Genomic DNA, 20,972 nt, shown 5'->3' with positions numbered 1-20,972 from the left:
GCTTAAAATCCTATAGATCTATGCTGAATCACTTCCTTTGGGCCCTTGACCACATTGAATTTCCTGCTGTCACTTCTACCTACTCACAACTTAGAGTACTACTTTGTAAAGTTTATTTTCACCATCAACTTTTCACTTAGAGTTAACTGTGATCTTAAGGTTTTTATTGTGCAGTAGTTGCTCTGTCAGTCATTTATAATGACTTTAATAAGATCAGGTTGCACGTTAGTATCCGGAAGGCTCACAGTTTGAGATGTGTTTATTCTCCCTAATTTTGTTTTCTCTTAAACAACTTCTATATCCACGACACGAGGATTTTGGTCCTAGGATGACTGATTTTTTTTTTTTTTAAATTAGCCTTTGGGATAGAAGTTGTTTAAAAGTCTTTGAAAATGTAAAGAAATTACATTCACTGGCTCTCCTTCTTTTACACACATATTTATCCCCCTGAAATAAACCCAATATCCTTTTGGACCCCATGTTGCTCTACCCATAATTGTCTGCGTGCTTTAAGGTATTTAGTGCCCTTATCATAACCTCTTCTCGTTGATGAGGTCAAATTAGAAATGCAATATTTTGGTACGGTCGTTCCTCACCCACCTACCCCGAGACACATCACTGAGACTTGTGCGTGTTTGTACACGGTTTTCCAAACCTCTGCGTAAATACCTTTTGGTGGTGGTGACTGCCCTATCACTCACAGTTCAGTTACCTTAGAGCCGCATTTGCTGTTAACATGACTCAGGAGCTGCATGATTATAGCAGCTCAAAGCCTGTTGTTCAATGTAATCTTCTAACTCTTCAATCAGGTGTGCCAGGGGGCCAAAGGTTACAAGCAAATGAGCTAAAGGGAAGCAGGTGCCAGACTCAGTCTTGATTCAAATAGACTGAGAACATTCTCTATACTTAATGGCTGTTGACGGATATCTTCCAACCCACCCATTTTCAATGACAATTACGGAGTGGAAATTTCACTCTCCTCTTCCTTGGAAGAGGAAGAAGCAAAGCATGCCTTCAGTCTGCAGAATTCTCAGGGAAGGTCCCCTAAGCGAGGCTGCGGCACAAAGAAGACTCGGGGAGTACAGGTGAGTGGGAGCTTGTGAAGGAAAGGAGCTGTGTAGGTGTGAGCTGGAAGCTTTTTCCAAACTGGTGAGGGAGCTCAGAGGGAGTGACTACAGATCCCGGCTGCCTGGTGCATGAGTCACTGGCCCTGAGGGCTAGAGCCTGCTGCAGGGAGGGGCCTGAGCCTGGCCCGCAGAGTTCCCCAGGCACCAATGGGCAGACAGATATTCTCCTGGCAGTTTACCTGAGCGATTCAGAGAGGCAGTTGTCTGTGAACAATGCAAATGGAAAGCCAGGAGTAGAGCAGGAGCTGTGTCAGTCAGTTTGCACCGAGTGAGATGGAGGTTCTGAATCTGTTCACAGGCCACAGGGCTCCAGGGAGAAAGTTCGGACTCTGCTGGGAAAAGTGGCTGAGGGCGACTGACCGTGGGAGACCATGGGACAGTCCACGAGAGTCACGAATCCAGCAAGAGACTTCAGCCATCACAGAAGCCGTCTCCGGGAGAAAAGGCAAATGCAGAAGGAAAAGAGGGATCCGTGGGTGAGGCTCTTCCAGCCAGTTCTAGAGCGTTTCCTTACTGAGGTCAACCCCGTGGGGCTGAGACAGTCGTCCACTGTTGGAGCGGAAAGAGCCCTAAAGATCTTTGTGTCTAACCCCTTCACTGTCACAGTGGAGCCTGGTGAGGGGACATGATTTGCAGAAGGCCACGCGGCCCGTGAGTTGTAAACTGCAAATCAGAACTGCCTGCCCTTTAGGATGTAAGCACGTGATCTGCTGAGTGTGTGCTGCTCACAAAGGGCTGAGGGTGACTTGCCATAAAATGCGGAGATTGAGTAAACAGAACATGTGCAGGCAGATGATTTCTGAGAAAGTGAGAGGAGCTGGTGGTCAGACTTGTGGAATGATTAAGAGGCAGGTTTCAGGGATTGGATTGAGCCTGGCCAGGCAACAGACTGGAAAGAAAGATAAGGAGTGGTTTTTGCGGCCATTCGTCATCCTTACGCAGCAGGGCCCTAAGAACTGGAGAGTCTCAGGAGTGCGTGCGTGCGTGCGTACATGCGTGCGTGCGTGTATCTATCTGTGTGTTCAGCTTTAGGGGAGGAAAGGACAAGAGGATCTTTAATAGAAGTTGGAATCTATGCAGAGAGACTGGGCTTCCTCCTTGAAATCAAATGATACTGGCACTAACAAATAAAAGGGGAAAAAAAGATGAAGGAGTTTCCAGTTGGGAATCAAAGAAAATGATGTATAAAATATTTTTCAAACATTTGACAGTTAAGTCCTTTGAATTGATTCTGGGGAGACATTTTAGTTCACTGGGTATGAAAATGTACCTGATTTCACTGATGCAAATAACAAAGAGTTATAGTAAGTGGCAGAAAAGTCAAACCAAAATGAATAATGGGCAGGAAGGTAAAGAAGTGGGCAAATTGGGACACTTGGGAAGATGCAATGCTTGTTGTGGCTCGGAGGGGGGCTCTGAATAACAGATTGCACCCCTGGTGGCTACAGGAATACGGATTGGGACAAGGGTGCCAAGCTGGAGAGAAGGGTACCCTGGATAGAATTAGACGGAAAGGATGACACAGCAGCCGTGGGGCGAAAGTACGCCAGAAAGTACCGTGGAATCTGTGTGGCTGGAAATTCCATTCTCAGACAACAAAACTGTGCATGGATGAATGTACCTGAGGCAACTTGACCAGAGTAATGAGACTAAGAGACAACATGTGAAAGCTACACATGAAGATGCAGAAGCTATAAGGCGGAGGCAGAAGCCAGCTCCGTATTTTATAAATCATTCTCCTAGAGGCCTGGGCTCTATAACCTGAGGTCAGTTTGCCATTCTCTCCTTCCTACCCAGACAGTCACATTCTGTTGTTTTCCTCCTAGCATCACTCTTGTTCCCCTACCACCATTTTAGTCTCAACACCTCATTCGGGGACACTGGCATGATGTCCCCACGGGTCTCTGTACTCCCAGTCTTTTCACCTGCATCTTTTTGGAAGAGTGCATTATAACAATCTCAGATTTGACTGTATTCTCTTTACCCCTCTCATTAGCTACCAGGTAATAAGCCTGGACCCACCTTAGCCATCCAGCCTCACCTCCCTCTTCTCACGTGGCCCCTTGTAGCCACTTTCCTCCCCTCCAGGCCTGTTCCTTTCATGCATTCCAATTCCCTTTCCATCTTTGGAAGTTGCAGCTTCCGCTTCCCTCTTACCAGTGTTCTCTTCTCCCTCTTACGTCTCACAACGATGTCCCTCCTTCTTTTTTAAATCAAACAGTACTGAGTGTTGAAGTTATTTAAGCACAGACTGAGGGTCTCTGGAGGGATTTTATTCTAGATCTAATCGAGATCACACACTGACCCCCTCCTTCTGACCTTCTTTCTTGTCTCCTCTAAAGCCAAACACTTTGCTTCTTGAAATTGGCACCTCCTGACATACTTGGCATCCTGTCCAAAATTGATTTATTTTGCGACTTCGGGCAAATTCGTAAACCTCTCTTGCGTCTCAGATTTCCACCTGTCAAATGAATAATACCTTATAGGGTTGTTGTGAAATGAAATTCCCTATTAAAGAGCTAGATACACAATAAATGCTAAGTAAATGGTTATCACCATCATTAATATTTTGTCTAAGGACTAATTTCTGAGTAAAGTAAGTAAGCTATTTCAGTGCCTCCTGTGGTCTCATAAAACATACACAAAACTGGCTATCATTGATAGCCTCTTACCTATTAAGGATCTTTCAGCTTTTTACGTGATATGTGGACATCCAGGAAGCAAGACTCCTCTACCTGCATTTGGTGAAGTGGAAAATAAACTCAAAAGACCTCTCGGTTAAGGCATCCTTAGGAAATCATTGAAACCTCATAAATTCAGATCATGAGACCTCATGTGCACAATTATTTGTCCAAGCTCCTCTCCAGGCCTAACTGACCCAACTGGACTTTTGATCTTTCCCCATCCAGCACCTCTTCCAGCTCTTTCCACCTCTGCTCAGCCATCCCTTACCAATCTCAATGCCGCCTTTTCTTTTGCCTCACACTTCTTTTCTTTGTTGGTGTTTCCCTGAGTCCATCCAAGACCACTTCCTTTGTTCTACGTGCTCTCTGTCTGAGCCATTTTGTATGGTCTCTTGACCTCAACTCGTATTTTCTATGCTGAAGAAGCCCAGGAGTAACCTCTAGTCCTAACCTCTCTCACAGACCCTAGCTCCATATTTGTCTCCCTAGACATGTCCACCCAGATGAACACAGAAACTAAAGCCTCAACACACACAAACTAAACGGCCTCCCTTTCCCCATATTTGCTGAGTCCCCATTATTTCCTTTCTCAATTAACAGCATTTTTTAATTACCGACATCTTTGTCTACTTCCCTTACTCTTTGATTCCTTTCAGCTGGTTTTTTCTCATAGTGATTCTGATTCTTAAATATTTCTCAGATCTGTCCCTCTTCATTCTTTACTTTTCTCTAGCCTCTCATCACCTCTCACTTAGACTAACTCAATAGCCCTGTCTGGTCTCCCTGCAACTCCTCTCTAAGCCCTCCAATCTTGTGCTCCATTTGTCTTTCTGAAACCTGAATTATGTCAAGTCATATGCTTGAGTGAAAAATGCCAGTGCCTCTCTAATCACCCAAAGAATACAGCTCGAGCGTCTTAGTATGGGATATGGGGCCTTTCCCTCTGTCCCTTACTGGCCTCAGTGACGACAGTCCCTCCATTGGCCTCTCTACGTACAAATCCAGCCACTCCGACCTTCTCCCTAATCATCTTTCCAGTCTCAATGGCTTTCCACTCACTAGGCCTTTTGCCTGAAATACCCTTTCCTCCCTTCTCTGCTTATCCAAATTCTGCTCTCCTTTATGAGTAATGCCCTGGACTCTGAAGCTTTCTTAGCGCCAGCAGACATGGCTGCCGCAACTTTTAGACGTGTGTCACACCTTGTTCTCATGGCTGGTCCTGCACACCATCACCCTCCTGCAGTGTAACTGGTCATTTGTGTTGTCTGACTCCCCAGCAAGACTGTGAGTTCCCTGAAGCCTGGAAGGACATTTTATTTATCTTTGTGTTCACCCAGTGCTATTGCTGCCACTGAATGATGGAAGGAGTGTCTGCTTTCATTTCTCAGGACTTTGTTACAAAACTCGAATGAGAGGGTATTTTTGAAAGAACATTATAAACTAAACTACAAGTATAAGAACCCTAAATAACCCAGACTTTCCCTGGGCCCTAAAATGACACCGCTTCTGGGTGAATGAAGGAGATTCTTCACTTCCCGGAAATCAGACTTATTCTTAATCAAGACCATTTAAGACTTGGAGTGGAATCAACAAAAGCCAAATTGTCTTTTGCAGCCTGTTTTCCTGTGTTCTGTCAGCGCAAATGACGTTAAAATATGCATTTCAAAATACATTCTAATGGACTATCTCAGAAATATATAAGTAACTAATTAATAATGTGGCTAACAGGAACAGAAAATATAATAGGATTCCAACAGATTTTAGAGTGTTTTTTTAGACAAGTGTGGAGCCTGAATAATGGCAGGAGGGAGGAAAATACTAAGTGAACAGGACTGTTCAGAGCCTGAAATGCAAGAAAGTTGAGTAGAGATGCAGAGCCCAATTCCTGGCTCCTGGACAATCTATTTGAAGTGCGAAGCTGTGGTGGATGTAGCTGTCCCCAGCAAAGTGCTGCAACTAGGGCTACCAAAGTTAGCAAATTAAAATACCGGGCACACCCATACTGCAGGAAGCATACTTATACTAAAGACATTATTTGTTGTTTATCTGCAGTTCAGATTTAACTGAACACTCTATATTTTATCTGGCAAACTAAGCAGCAACCCAAGAGACTTTAATATCTTTGAACCTGATCTCAGTGGCTCTAGGGCGTTTGAGAGAAAGAATTATTATGGGCTTTCTTATTGTAAACAACCAGAATACTTTAAGGCCACAGTTAAAGTGGTGGTGGACCGCCATCTAGTGGAAAAATTGTGAGAGTGCAAGCTTAAGTTGGAGGCGTAGAAGGGGTTTTTTTCTGGAGTCTGCAAGGAAGGATTCTACTCCCGCCAACTGCACACTGTTGCACTGTGGGAGGGTGATCACATGAAGAGGATGGGGACTGTGGGGAGGGGGCACGGGGGGAGGGTGTTGTAGGAGGAGTGCTGAAGTGTGCGTGCCCTGTGATTTAAGGAGAGAAGTCGCCTGACCATGGCCCTCCAGCATGCAGTGTCTGCTCCCTCACTCCCACCAAATCCAAAACAAAAGCTATAGCTAACTCTAGCTCAAGATCCTTCCAGATGGGGTTGGCTCAGAGGCATGTGGAACTATGACATTCTGCGGGTCTAATCCCAGGTGATTATTATGAGCAATGGAAGAAGTCATCCAAAAGGTAACACTGTCGCTACAAGCTCAGATTTTAAAAGGGCTGAAAAGACGTACAAGTTAAAAGGAGGCACATCCTGGAATTTCAAGGGTAGTATCTCAAGATGTGGAGCCCAGAAACTCAGTGCTGCAAAACATGCTAAAGACCAACACTAACAGTAAGACTAGCAATGACAATAATAAAACCAAACTTGGAACAGGAAGAGCACGGAAAAGATAAATGTACTTCTCAAGGAGCACATTATAACGTCAACATATAATACCGAGAACATATGGCTCTTATTTTAGTCTGTCTTCTCCAGAAAGGACAACATTCTAGAAATTAAAAGCGTTGGGCAAAAAAACACAGGATGGTCTCAAAACCCAAACAAGAGTCTTATAGCTGATTTATATTTAATTATAGATTATATTTAATTCTATATTTCTTCCAGAGCAGAACAGGAGAGGATCTCTAAGATTTAAAAGATTTTCTCTAAGATTTAAAAGAGGCAATTGTCCTAATTTTCAAAGAGATGATTTGTAGAAACTAAAGGAGAATAAATTTAATGTAAAATTCTCATAAATTACTGGAAGAGAGTATTGAAAGATGGTTTCTGAACATTTAGGTTAAAATAATCATAAAAGACAATAGGTGTTCCTTATGAATGAGCCATGCCAAACTAGTCTTATTTATTATGCTGTTAGGTTTCCAAGAACATTAAATTATTAGAGTGCTGTAAAGAGAATATGTTTTGATTTTAGTGAGTCATACAGCAAAGTTTTTTTTTTTTTTTTTCCCTCAAAATCCTTTTCCAAAATCCTGTAAACGGCAAAGGATGGCCCTGGATGACAATATAGTGAAGGAGGATTTTAGCTAGTTTAACTCTTTACTCAAAAAAGTGCTCATTAATATTTTCAAGGAGTTACGTCAAAATGTTCTGTACTTGCTTGTATCCTGTTTACTAATTTTGAATGACTTGGTCATAAAATTCCTAAAACATACTGAACAAACTTACAGGGAGAAAAAAATTGCAAAGATATGGCTCATCTATATAAGGACTCCAAACCATCTTAACAGTGTCAATAATGGGTTAAAATTAACCAAATGAAACTAAACAAGCAACATAAATTTTGTACATTTAGATTCAAAATGTCAATTCTACAAATACAAAATGAGAGAGAACGGCTTTAAAACAGCTTCTATTAAAATGACCTAGGGGGTCATAGTTGACAAAAAGTTTGTCTTGGATCAAGCATATGAACTGGCTAAAAAAATAAAGGCCAATTCCTCTCCAGACAACATTAATTGAAGAGAAAGTCCTATGTGATGGAGGTAAACAGTCATACTGCACAGTGCAATTGACGAGAACTCCAAGTAAGGTTCAGTTCTGGCTCCATTCTTTTGTTTTTTTAATCATATTGGAGTATGGTTGATTTACAATGTTGTGTTAGTTTTAGGTGTACAGCTACGTGACTCAGTTATACACATATCCGTTCTTTTCCATATTCATTTCCCATATAGGTTATTACAGAATACTGAGTAGAGTTCCCTGTGCTATACAGTAGGTCCTTGTTGATTACCTATTTTATATATAGTAACGTGCATACGTTAATCCCAAACTCCTAATTTATCACTCCCCCCATCTTTCCCCTTTCGTAACCATGTTTGTTTTTAAAGTCTGTGAGTCTGTTTTGTAAATGAGTTCATCTGTATCATTTTTTTTTAGATTCCACCTGTAAGTGATATCATATATTTGTCTTTCTCTGTCTGACTTACTTCTCTTCGTATGACAATCTCTCGGTCCATCCATGTTGCTGCAAATGGCATTGTTTCATTCTTCTTTATGGCTGAGTAATACTCCATTGTATATAGGTACCACATCTTTATCCATTCCTCTGTTGATGGACATTTAGGTTGCTTCCATGTCTTGGCTATTGTAAATAGTGCTGCAGTGAACGCTGGGGTGCATGTATCTTTTCGCGTTATGGTTTTCTCCAGATATATGCCCAGGAGTGGGATTGCTAGAACCTCCATGCTGTTCTCCATAGTGGCTGTATTAATCACATTCCCACCAACAGTGCAAGAGGGTTCCCTTTTCTCCACACCCTCTCCAGCATTTGTTGTTTGTAGACTTTTTAATGATGGCCATTCTGACTGGTGTAAGGTGATACCTCATTGTAGTTTTGATTTGCATTTCTCTAATAATTAGTGATGTTGAGCATCTTTTCACGTACTTTTTGGCCACCTGTAAATCTTCTTTGGAGAAATGTCTATTTAGATCCTCTGCCCTTTTTTTTTTTTAACATCTTTATTGGAGTATAATTGCTTTACAATAGTGTGTTAGTTTCTGCTTTATAACAAAGTGAATCCGCTATACATATACATATATCCGCATATCTCTTCCCTCTTGCATCTCCCGCCCTCCCACCCCTCTAGCTGGTCACAAAGCACTGAGATGATCTCACTGTGTTATGTGGCTGCTTCCCACTAGCTATCTATTTTACATTTGGTAGTGTATATATGTCCATGCCACTCTCTCACTTTGTCCCAGCTTACCCTTCCCCCTCCCCGTGTCCTCAAGTCCATTCTCTAGTAGGTCTGCATCTTTATTTCCGTCCTGCCCCTAAGTTCATGACATTTTTTTTTTTTAGATTCCATATATATGTGTTAGCATACGGTATTTGTTTTTCTCTTTCTGACTTACTTCACTCTGTATGACAGACTCTAGGTTTATCCATCTCACTACAAATAACTCAGTTTCGTTTCTTTTTATGGCTGAGTAATATTCCATCGTATATATGTGCCACATCTTCTTTATCCATTCATCTGTCGATGGACACTTAGGTTGCTTCCATGTCCTGGCTATTGTAAATAGAGCTGCAGTGAACATTGTGGTACCTGACTCTTTTTGAATTATGGTTTTCTCAGGACATATGCCCAGTAGTGGAATTGCTGGGTCATATGGTAGCTCTATTTTTAGTTTTTTAAGGAACCTCCGTACTGTTCTCCATAGTGGCTGTATCAATTTACATTCCCACTGCCCATTTTCTGATTGGGTTGTTTGTTTTTTTGATATAGAGCTGCATGAGCTGTTTGTATGTTTTAGAGATTAGCCCCTTGTCAGTTGCTTTGTTTGCAAATATTTTCTCCCATTCTGTGTGTTGCCTTTTCATTTTGTTTATGGTTTCCTTTGCTGTGCAAAAGCTTTTGAGTTTAATTAGGTTCCGTTTTATTTTTATTTTCATCACTCTAGGAGGTGGATTCAAAAAGATATTGCTTTTTATGCCAGTGTTCTGCCTGTTTTCCTCTAAGAGTTTTACAGTATTCGGCCTTACATTTAGGTCTTAAATCTATTTTGAGTTTATTTTTTAAAATTTATCTATTTGGCTGCATTGGGTCTTTGCTGCGGCATGCAGGATCTTTTTTGCACAGCACGAGCTTCTCTCTAGTTGTGGCACGTGGGCTCCAGAGCACAGGGGCTCAGTACTTGTGGCACTCGGGCCCTCTAGTTGTGGTGCACAGGCTCTAGAGCACGTGGGCTTAGTTGCCCCATGACATGTGGGATCTTAGTTCCCTGACCAGGAATCAAACCCACGTCCCCTGCACTGGAAGTTAGATTCTTAACCACTGGACCACCAGGGAAGTCCCCATTTTGAGTTTATTTTTGTGTATGGTGTTAGGGAGTGTTCAAATTTCATTCTTTTACATGTAGCTGTCCAGTTTTCCCAGAACCACTTATTGAAGAGGCTGTCTTTTCTCCACTGTATATTCTTGCCTTCTTTGTCGTAGGTTAATTGACTATAGGTGCATGAGTTTATCTCTGAGTTTTCGATCCTGTCCCATTGGCACCACTCTTAAAAGGAACATCCACAAACTCATATTCATTTGAAGAGAGGAATTTAAGGTGGTAAAGAGTGAGACTGGGCCACTTGAGGCCAGGGCTCTGAGGAACGACACACAGTGCTCAGGTTTTGTGATATTAGGTTTATTCTTTGTAGCACGTGGAAAGCAAAACTCATATCAGTTAAACAATATTGACTTCCTCCTAGTAGAAGAGAGAACTTCATAATTAAAGCTCTCAAACATTCTGTAGGCTCTTGTGTAAAGGAGCTAGTCGCCCCCTCCTTTGCAGCCCCCCCTAGAAAATCAAGACTGAGTGATCCTCCATCAGTGGTGGTACAGAGATCATTCCTGCATTTGCCAGGTGGTTGGACTTGTCAGCCTAGGAGTCTACGCTTCCAAGAAGTTTTCACCATTTTCTGTTTGCTTGGTCTATCATTCATTCTCAATGAACTTATTTTGTTTTCAGTATACTATTAGATTGCCTAACGCTTTAAATCTAATTGTTGCATATAAGCACAGATCTTAAAGCCCTTCACCCTTAAATTCTTGGCTTTAGATATCTACTGTTTTGCTATCCATACCAGGCGTTACTTATCAGAGTGGCAGGAACCTAAATCAGTTAAGATCTGGAGGAGAAAATATCCAGCCTCCTTGTAGGGCTTTGAAAGCAGCAGTATGCCGTGGTGACTGACGGTAAGAGAGGAAGAACAGCACGGAACTGAACACTTGTTGTTTTTACCCCTTACAGAGAAGAATCTTTTTCCCCTTACGTCTGTTTTTAGGCTGCTCATTTCATGGGCGTCATGAGACAAAATGTGAAAACAAAAGAGAGACGTATATTTTAAAAGACCTAGCTACATCACAATATAAGACACTATTTCAGCGTATATGTTGCAATCCCTAAATTAAGGCTACTAGGATCCGTGTGTGGCTGTAGAATTCTAGTGCAAAGCTACTAAATACTGTTGGCCTTTAAAACCCTACACAGATACCCGGACATGCGTTTGTGTAGCTGAGACACTTCCTCTCCATTTCTAAATACTTTTCCTTTTCAGTTCTCATGAGCCGTCATGACGCTAGAACTAGTACGATGGATTTAAGTTAATAATTGCTTGTAATACATGTTTTAAAAAAAAAAGTGTGTATTTTCCAATGATCGTAGCATTGGAGGTCCAGGATGGTACCCGATGTACACTCGTCAAATGCACGGTGAGGTGGTCCGAGAGGAAGACCAGACCAGCCATGGCCCCTCATTCCCTCCCCCGCCCCCCCACTCCAGAAAAAAAGACCACTGGAAATATCAGTCATGGTTCACAATTCTAGGGGCTTAACCTAAATAGCCTGGGGCTTCTCTCGGTAATCCTATCCCTGCAGGACCCTAATTCCAGAGAAGGGCCGGGGCGCAGGTGTGCTCAGGCTCAGTTCTGGGTTTGCGGCTAGAACATGGTTTCATGGCAGGAGCAAAGACGCAGTCCAAGAGGCCCAATTCCTCCCCCAGCAGGAGACGGGAGGATGGCAGCCTCCACGGGATCCTGCCCCATGGGGGGGACCTCACGTGGGCCGCCCGGGACACAGCTGGTCAGCCGAGTGGAAAGCAGTGACGGGCACGGCGCTCTTCACTGGCGTGAGCGGGGAGATGCATCATTACAGAGAGAAACCCAAGGGTAGACGAGTTTACTGCTTACAGTGGACACTGTGGCTCATCTGCGTAGCGAGGCAAGAAAACAAACGGATACAAACTGCGGAGGTGACACAGGCCACCCTCTTTCTTCAGGGCCACCATCCAGAGGTGTGGGGAAAAGGGCAGGACCAGGCCTCTTCCTTCCCAAATCAGTGTCCGGAAAGATGAGTCCACAAAGGGGGAAATGCCCTACTTCCACCCCCATCCATAGACTCCAGTCTTTCCTAACACTTCACCCGCCGTCTACTCTGGGGCGTCCCAACCCTCCCCAGCAGGGGGGCCTCTTCACTCCTCGGCCCCAGCACTAGGGGCCATGGCCGGTCTGGTCTTCCTCTCGGCCCTCCTCGGGGGCTGAGGGCAGCTCCACAGTGGCGGTGGGCAGCTCCTCTTGGGCCTTGCTGAGTAGGGGCTCCGCGCCAGGCCTGGTCCCTTCAGGAAGCCGGGTGAGGCCTGGAGAAGACTGCCTGCTCGAAGCCTGAGCACAAGGGGCTGCAAACAGATCCAGGAAGTAGCCGTCCCCTCCCGGGGGGCCCCCCAGAGCTGGTGGACAGAAGGAACTGGGGAAGGGCAGGTCTGGCAAGCAGGGGTCATTCCAGGGGACTGTACCTGTGGGATCAAAGAGCAAAACAAAGAGTAAGTAGGATGATGGGTACCAACCACGTTCAACGTGTTCTGTGACAGAGTCCCCTCCCTGCTCCACAGAAACACGGGTTAGGACCCTGGAGCGAGTCTCCCCTCAGCAGCAGGCAGGCTCCTGTCTCGAGGTCCTACGTCTGGGTAACAGTGACACAAAGTGGACCGTGGGTCAGGCCGAGTGAGTGCCCTCTCGCGCAGGCAGGAGACTGGGAACCAGCATCTTTCTTCCCCTTCTGCTGGAACTGAGTCCTCCTAAGATGGTCACTTCCAGGATCGCAGGGTCCAGGTGGCCCATCGGATACCCACATCAGCTCCCACCTATCCCGTGCCAAGTGTTCCACACCTGTGGTTCCTAATCTTCAGCAAGCCCTCTAAGATACGGGAATATTATCCCCGTTTCAGAATCCAGGGACCTCAGGAAATCCCAGAGCTGAGCTGGACTTTAAACTTTGCGTTTCCTCACTCCAAAGCTCTCTTGCTGAGTCTTACTCTGCTCTGAAACCTCCGAGAAACTGGAGGAAGGAGAGCTCCATAAGGACAAGCGGGCTTTCTTTAAGTAACAGTGATTCACTCACCCCACGCCTTCCCTCCAGCTCACGAGGCCCTCTCCCTTCTCACCGTCCTCAGTCACCAGAGGCCCCTTTCTGTTCCAGCCCCGACTCACCCATGTTCCCAGCGGGTGGCTGCAGCAGGATCTGCCCTGATGGAGGGCCCGGGAAGTAGCCCTGGGATGTGCCCCCGCTGGGGCCATAGGACAATGCAGACAGAGAGTCTTCCAGCAGTGGAGGGGTCAGGGAGCTGGGCATGTGGAAGGGGAAGGGGTGCAGGTATGGAAACTGGGGCTGGGGGTGTTGGAAAAGCTGGCTCTGTGGAGTCTGGGAGAACTGGAACGGTCCTGGCTGGCTGCTGGGTTGATATTCCTGGGGTTCCAGCTCCTCCAAGTACGAGCAGGCGGGGGGTGGCGTGACGCTGAGAGAGACAGAGGAGTATTTTTTTTTTTTTTTTTGCGGTACGCGGGCCTCTCACTGCCGTGGCCTCTCCCGTTGCGGAGCACAGGCTCCGGACGCGCAGGCTCAGTGGCCATGGCTCACGGGCCCAGCCGCTCCGCGACATGTTGGATCTTCCCGGACCGGGGCACGAACCCGTGTCCCCTGCATCAGCAGGCGGACTCCCAACCACTGCGCCACCAGGGAAGCCCCCAGAGGAGTATTTTGTGCGGCTCGGGGGGCGGCCCCATTCCTACTGCGCAGCGAGGCTCCCCTCCCCCATCCCCACGACCCCAGACCTGCCACCTCCTGTTCTCTCTCCTGCTCTAGCTTCTCATCCTCGTTCCTGTGCTACTGCTGTGATGTCCTAGATCCTTCGCACCCCAATCCACTTACCCTTTTAATCCTCACCACATTTACTACTCCTTGCTTCTCTCAGTCACCCTCCCCCCTCCCAAGCTCCATCTATCTTTCCTCCTCCCGTACCTCCCCCAGGATAAGTCAAGTACCACCGCCATTAGGTTGCGTACCTTGTCCCCCACGACCCACAAGGGCCATCCTTGCGGCTGCTCTCGTTGCCTGGGGTATCCAGCAGCAAAGACATCAGCTGGGAGGTGTGCACGGGGCCGAGGGGGAAAGGAAGGTTGGCTCTTCGGACAGGTGGGGGGCTGAAGAGTGGTGGGGTCACTTCCACCCTCTGGGCACCCTCACTCTGTTGGGTCGGGGCCAGAGTCTGGTCAGATGTCAGCAGCATGGGGGGCTCTAGGAACAGAGGTCAAAGGGGGGTTGTAAGAGTAAGAAAGTGGGGGGCAACCTTGGCAGCGCTGGTCCAAGTGCACAAAGCCCGGGTCCCCCTGAACGAAACCGTGGGGAGTTCCGGCCACTCCCAGGTCTTTCAGGAAACAGCCCTTTGACTCTGCTGTCTTCCGCGCCGCTGTATTTCCCAGACAACCCTTGGAAGGTGGTCAGCTCACCTGGAAGGGGATCCAGTGGGGACTCCTGAGCGAAGGTCCCAGGCTCCCGGTCCGCGGGCACAGCAGGTGGCGGTCCGGCTGCAGAACTAGAGGGAGACGAGCGAAGACTGTAGCTCGGGCAGTCCCTGGATTCAGACTGGGGCTTCAGTGTAGGGAAAGGGACCCAGATTTCCAAACTGTGCCTCCTACAAGGCACTGGGCAACTTCCCAACCTCATGCAGTCAAAATCCCTCTATTAGCCAACAACTCCCTACGCCCAGCCTTCCAGTCCCTTCTCCCCCTAGAGCCCAGAATCCCAGCTTAGCCCCCAATTCCTGCCCACGGGGATGGGCCCGGAAGAGAAGAAAGGCTTACCTGCACTGGTTGCTGGCGGGGCTGAGGGCAGGGCCAGCAGCAGCGTCCGTGCTCTCCTTCCCGGTCATTTTCTCCACTTTTCGCCACTTTGCCCGGCGATTCTGGAACCACACCTGTAGGGGAGAGACACCCGAGGGGCTTGAGAAACAGGGTAGAGCCTGAGGCTCAGTCCTGCTGTCCCATGATGTCTCCGTGACTGTAGGAGGTCACTGCAGCGCTCAGGCTGGCAGGGAGAGGTTCATCGAGATGGCCTCTGAGGCACTTTGCTCTTCCCATATTCTAAGGCTGTGGCAGCGTGGAAACAGGCAAGAACACAGCCCCATCTGAGGCCTCACCCCAGCCCCTGTCCGGGAGCTGAGTACTTGTCTGGCTCTTCCAGAGTGCCGGCGCGTGGGTTCTCCTCCACCCCGAGCCTGAGGGCAAGTACCCTTACCATGATGCGCTGGGGGGTGACTCCCACCGTCTGGGCAATCTCCCGGCGCTTATCGCTGTCTGGATAGTGGTCTTCTTGGAAGAGCTTTTCTAGCTCCTCCAGCTGGTCTGGAAGAAGAAAACACTGGCTTGAGGATGAACACCAGTGATGCGGAAGCAGAGGAGAAAAACAGATACCCTCCAGAGGGGACCGCTGTCCCCAACCCGAGGGCCTCCCCAGAGCCCTGCGACTAAGCTCCCCATTGGGCTGGGGCCTCCTGTCTCTCAGGCTTTGTGGCAGGGAACTGTGTGGTGTTCACTTTCCTGCCCTTTCTACCCTGGGCCCAATTTCATGTTCTGATGAGAAAACCCAACCTTTCCCTCTGAGGTCAGAGGTCATGGCCTGCACAGGTCAAGAGAGGACCCGGCCAAGGTGATGTACAAACCAACCACACTCCTCTCTCCTGGGGCTGCTGCATGCTCTGTTGAGCCCAGCTTTCCCAGAGATGAGGCCAGGTCCCCTAGGTTTCCGCTCGCCTTCAGGGACTTACCCGAGCGGTATAGAGTCCGCGTCTTTTTCCGGCCTTGGCAGGTCACATCCGGGGACTTCTTCTGGTCTGTGTTTTGGCTGTTCTGGGCCAACGTGCTGAGGAGGTTGGCCAGATGGCAGGAGCCCCGGCCTGACCCACAAGGCACTGGGTTGTACGTGGCCCGGGCTGGGTTAGCGACACTGGGAGATGCCGTGGAGTCCAGACCCACGGCGTTAGGCTTTTTCTGCTTACCGGTGGCTGGAGAGTAGGGCCTCTTCCCCAGCTTCCCCTCTCTCACCGGGAGAGGATGTCCTTCCCCCTGAGGCTGGGGTCTAGGCGGGCCCAGGGCTCTGTCTTTGCGGAGAGCCCCTGAGCCCTGGCGCTGGCAGGCTCTCCCAGCACCGGCCCCAGCTACTTCTCCAGGGGCCTCTGATGGCTGCTTCTCCCCGGGAGCAGCGCAGGAGAGGGGCACGTCCTCACTTGGGGCTTCCCGAGTGTGGGGGGCTGAACTCTGCAGGGGTTCCTCCTCCTCTAGCCTGGCAGCCGGGGGCTTGTCTCCGCCCTCCTGACCTGTGGAGAGCCAGCACCCGCTGACCTTAGCTCAGGAGAACGAACAGCCTGGACCAGGAGGGCGTGCTGCTTCCTGGTCTGCGACGGGTGTTCTGTTTGATCTGAAGCTTTAATTTGTCCGCTTATCAAATGGGGTAATCATTCCAGGCGTACCTTCCTAACTCTGCTACTGTGAGGGTCAAATTAGATGATCCCACAGCTTGGAAATGCAAAAGCAAATGGATGCAGCCACGAGGAGCCTGAGCTCGCGCACCTAGACGGCGTGCAGTCCTAATTTGGGGGGAACTTACTCTCTGTGAGTTCCCTGTTTTCTCCCCGAGACCTGGAATGTGAGTTTGAGGGACAGGCATCTATTCAGGGGTTTCTAGGGGACACATGTTGGCGTGGACTCTGGGAAGAGGGAGAGGAATTGATGGAGACTGCTGTTTCTCAGACTGGATCTCGTTCCTGCGGCAGACACAGGCATCAGTGCTCAGAGCAGGGACGCGGCGGGACGGAGTGGTCTCCAGGAGCCCAGGCGAGGACATCAAAGGAGCTAACAGGAATGTCCACCCTGACCTCCCACAGAACTCACTGTGTCCTCGGCCACCCTCCTCTCCCTCATGCACACCCCCGTCCCCTCCCTGCAAAGCAGAACCTCACTCAGGGGCCTCGGGCCCAGGTGAGCGCCCTCCTTTTACAGGTAAGGAAGAGTGACCTGGCTGGCACTCATCCTCCAAGCTTGTCTGTCCTTCTCTGAGCTATGACTGATTCATCAGTTTACCATGTCCCAGGCATTGCGCTAGGCACCTTTCAAAGATTAGTCCAGCATGCATTTAATCCTTGTGAGGAAGGCATATGTATAGCTCATTCTAATATGGAGAAACGTGGATGACAAAGTTGAGCGGTTTGCCCAAGCTCACACAGCGCCGTGCTCTTGACCACTAGACAGAGTCCTTCCTGGGGTCACCAACCCCGCCCCCATTCCCCTCCCAACTTACTCATAACCTCCAGATCCCAAACCGTCTCAGCTCAAGGAGCTGCTTTATCATTTCTAACTAAATTGGAACATTTTTAAGAGGATGCTCACTACTAAGAGCGAGTTTTGTTTTTTTTAATGAAAGTTGCATGAGATAGGCTGTCTTAAGGAATGACTTTCTAACGATGTGTAAGAAAGCTGTAGGTCATGGGCTAAGGCGCTTTGTCAGATTGTTTCCTAGGGTACAAGCTGGTGAAGGGGGTTTGCAGGTCTTTATGGCGCTGAGGCTGGATGGTGAAATGGGGAAGGAGGGACACACCGGTTTTACAGCATTTTAGGGGCGCTCGTAGCCTAGCAAACCCGGTACACAGTAGGTGCTCAATAAATGCGACGTATCCGGGTGATAGGCCCCGGTAAGAAAGGTGATGGGTGTGGGAACCTAGAGCAGAAGAATCACGGCCCTGCTTTTCTTCCCTTCATCCTCGGAGATCCGAACGCCAAGGATGGGGGGCGCGGCGTGGTGGGCTCCCTGGCCCCCCCGCCCCGTCCATCCCCTCTCAACTCCCCTCCAACCCCCTACCCTCGGCCTGCCGCTGGGCCCCAGCCCCTCAGGCCCCCCGCGCACTCACCCCGCGGCTCCGGGCCGCGCTCCGAGCTGAGCTCCATTGCCTGGACTCCAGCACGCGGCCGTCGGACTGCTTTTGCGCGCCGCCTAATGAAGCCTCGCGCTCGGGCAGGTGTGCGAAGCTGTGAGCGTGGGGTGCCCGCGCCCTCACCCCGCCGCCGGCGAGGCCCACTCGGGAGGGCGGTGCCTGGGGCAGCTGCGGGCTGCCGAGGCCCGGGGGCCACGCCGCTTCCCGCCCCCGCCGAGGCCCAAGCCGGGGCAGGTGCGGCTCCGCTGCGGCCCCTCCCCGGTGGGTGGGGGTTGCACGCGGGGCGTGGGCGAGAGCCCGCCTACTGGGTCGCGGTCGGGAAGCTCGCCCTAGAGGGCCAGGGCGTTCGGCTGGGGGAGGGTGGCCGGCTCCCTGGGCCGGACTTGGTGGCGCCGTTGGCCTTGGAGACAGAGTCCTTCCCGTGGAAGGCGACTTGGGGAGCCACTTATCAAGGGAGCTCCAAACCCTTAACAAGGGTTCCCTGTCTCCCAGCTGCATCATTGAGGTTTCCCCAGGCCTCAGGATTAATGAGCCCCCAAGACGCCATGCTGATTGGAAGGTCCGTAGAGCACGGAGCTGTCCTGAGGATGAAAGCGAGCTGGAAGAACCCAGGCTGCAGGGTGAAGTGGACACCTCTTGAATGGGACGCAATTGTACGCGCACGGGAGGCCGCAGGTAAGCCGGGAGAAAGCACTAGCTCGTCAAAGTTTTGTCTCATGTTTCCACCCACTTGATATCAGTTTTTCTGGCCGAGAATGAAGGAGTGTCGCGTAAGGGAGATCTCACAGGTGTGATCTTTACGACTCCCAGTTCCTGGAATGTTTCTTGTCTGCTTTATAACATAATTTCAGGATTTAAAATCCTCATGGCCTCTTCCTTCCATCTGCCCTTGAGTGGGAGGCGCTGGCCAGATGGAAACAGGTGCTTGGTGCTGTTTGGGGGTGGGGGTGGGGGTTGGTCAGAATAGAAATCAGGTGTTTTGCTTTTAGAATTTAAAAGACTCTGGACGCCACGTGCTTTCCCGCTGTAATCACCTATTGGTAAGTTTCCCTGTGCCTTAAATGCCTTTCAGGGGCTTGGCCTACACACATGAACTTTGAAGATATTACCAGTTCTTTCTGAAATATAAAAATTATAAACGAGTTAACTCCGTGACAACATGACCAAAATTCCAGGCACCTGGTGTTTCATTCTGACTCCTATAAGACTAATATCCTCTAATAAATGAGGGGTTTAAAAATAGGGCCCAGTTTCAGCTAGAAAGGAAGCATTCTAGGCCATGTGAGCAAGGAATGGGGGGCAGTGAAGTCGCTTTCTTTGTGGAACATCATCATTTGGTGGTGACGTGGCGGTAAATGGAATGCAATCGTCTGCTTGCTTAAACATTTACAGGACACCTACCGTGTGCTGGGCACTGTGCGCAGGTCACTTCCTGCCTGCACAAGCTTACTGGCAGAGAGGGGGTTAGAACAGTGACGCAAGTAAATGGACAGTGTCCATACGAGGAGGTCGGTGGTGAGTTAGAAGGATGCATAGAGGAGCAGGAAGCTCTGCTGGACTCGGATTGGGGGTGGGGCAGGAAAGGCTTTCTTGGAGAGGGTGACACATGAGCTTTGAGCTGAAGTTTAAGGGAGAGGCATTCTTACCATGTCACAGCCCTGCTTAAACCCTGAAGTGGCCCTTGCCTGCCTGTGTGATAAAAACCAACCTCCCTAACCAGGAGAGGAGGCTTCTGAGGTCTGGTTCTTTCCTCTGAAGCCTCAGCTCTCCTGCTTCCCACACCCAAGTATTCCAGTTTTAATGTCTCTTTTGACCTAGTGTTTTTCAAGGAGTGTTGACACCCTGGATTAGAATTTCTTAGGGAATTTGTTTAAAATGTGGCTTGCTGGGCTTCCCTGGTGGCGCAGTGGTTGGGAGTCCGCCTGCCGATGCAGGGGACACGGGTTCGTGCAGAAACAAAGTCAACTAAAACCAACACGGGTTCGTGCAGAAACAAAGTCAACTAAAACCATCCCCGGGGATGGAGATAGGGCAAGTGGATGGTGGGGGACTTTGTCGGGGAAGGAGATGACCTGTTGTCCTTTACTGAGGTGTCTGCTGCAGTGAAAGTGGGTCACAATTAATTTCTTAATAGGTTATCCTATCATTAAATTAAGAATAAATCATCCTTCCCTGCCATCACTTATGTTGAATTTCCTCTCGCCGTCTCTTTGCCCTCTGCCTGGGTGAAGGTCAGAAAAGCAAAGACTCAAATCACCCATAGACTGGACGCCACCCTTACATAAAACTCGGAAAGATACAGAGTCTGACTGTATAAAAGGGTTTGCTCTGAGACTTAAGGAATTGAAGATGTTGGCATTTTCTAAACACATAAATAATTGAATTTGTTGGGCCTGGGCTCTGACATGAGAGAAATCGAAGCTTTCCTCCTCTTTGTTTCTCTCTTTCTTTCCTCCCTTCCTCAGTCTTGATATTCTTGCCTTGTCGTTTTGTGTGTGTGTGTTTTTTTTTTTTTACAAATGATATCGTTTTCTTTATTTACATGAAAATTAGATTTAGCGGCTGCAAGTGAATTTGGTCTAAGAAGGCTTGGGATAGCGTCTTGACGTGTTTGGTTGAAAAGGGATTGTACTTATGATATATGCTGTGGAGAGTGCTATCTTTCAGATAGGGAAGGGGGACTGCTCTTTATTGGGAGGACAAAAAGATACTGTTTTAGGGGTACTTGGAAATATTTATTTCTACGACTTGGTCCATGGCATCTTCGTGATCTTAAGGCATGTTCATAGACCAACCTTGTTTAGAGGGAAGGATTATTTTGGGGGGGGCAGTGCGTGGAGGGGAGGAGGTTGTCCTTAGTTTTCAGAGCCAAACTATAAACCACCACTTCCACCCTCTTAGCAAGCGCCAGTTATTCCAACATCTTTTTCTTCTCATGGATA

The 20,972-nt window shown here is 48.5% G+C and overlaps 2 protein-coding genes across 2 annotated transcripts; one reads left to right on the top strand and one right to left on the bottom strand.

Moving 5' to 3' along the window:
* Positions 1-12,149: 12,149 nt before the first annotated feature.
* On the bottom strand, positions 12,150-17,023 carry NOBOX (NOBOX oogenesis homeobox). Its single transcript, XM_027102752.1, has 8 exons — positions 16,994-17,023; positions 15,871-16,444; positions 15,271-15,448; positions 14,909-15,046; positions 14,555-14,640; positions 14,111-14,342; positions 13,259-13,563; positions 12,150-12,564 (listed from the first exon to the last, which is right to left on the bottom strand). The coding sequence occupies exons 1-8, from the start codon at positions 17,021-17,023 to the stop codon at positions 12,263-12,265; spliced, it is 1,845 nt and encodes a 614-aa protein (XP_026958553.1). The 3' UTR covers positions 12,150-12,262.
* Positions 16,434-20,866, top strand: LOC113617975 (translation initiation factor IF-2-like). Its single transcript, XM_027101630.1, has 2 exons — positions 16,434-18,705; positions 19,020-20,866. Exons 1-2 carry the CDS (start codon positions 17,763-17,765, stop codon positions 19,058-19,060), a joined length of 984 nt encoding a protein of 327 aa, XP_026957431.1. The 5' UTR covers positions 16,434-17,762; the 3' UTR covers positions 19,061-20,866.
* Positions 20,867-20,972: the final 106 nt, after the last annotated feature.

The sequence above is a fragment of the Aethalodelphis obliquidens genome, unplaced genomic scaffold, assembly GCF_003676395.1.
Source record: "Aethalodelphis obliquidens isolate GAN/ISIS:26980383/991018 unplaced genomic scaffold, ASM367639v1 scaffold5, whole genome shotgun sequence".
Classification (NCBI taxonomy): domain Eukaryota; kingdom Metazoa; phylum Chordata; class Mammalia; order Artiodactyla; family Delphinidae; genus Aethalodelphis; species Aethalodelphis obliquidens.
Note: the sequence above shows the minus strand (reverse complement) of the source record. Positions and strands in the feature narration are given on the sequence as shown.

Coding starts and splice junctions, on each gene's coding strand:
- LOC113617975 (XM_027101630.1), top strand. CDS start 17,763: ATGCGACGTATCCGGGTGATAGGCCCCGGTAAGAAAGGTGATGGGTGT. Junction 18,706..19,019: donor ACGCGCACGGGAGGCCGCAG/GTAAGCCGGGAG, acceptor TTTTGCTTTTAG/AATTTAAAAGACTCTGGACG.
- NOBOX (XM_027102752.1), bottom strand. CDS start 17,023: ATGAGGGAGAGGAGGGTGGCCGAGGACACA. Junction 16,445..16,993: donor GGAGGGTGGCCGAGGACACA/GTGAGTTCTGTG, acceptor TCCTGAGCTAAG/GTCAGCGGGTGCTGGCTCTC. Junction 15,449..15,870: donor GCGGACTCTATACCGCTCGG/GTAAGTCCCTGA, acceptor TTCTTCTTCCAG/ACCAGCTGGAGGAGCTAGAA.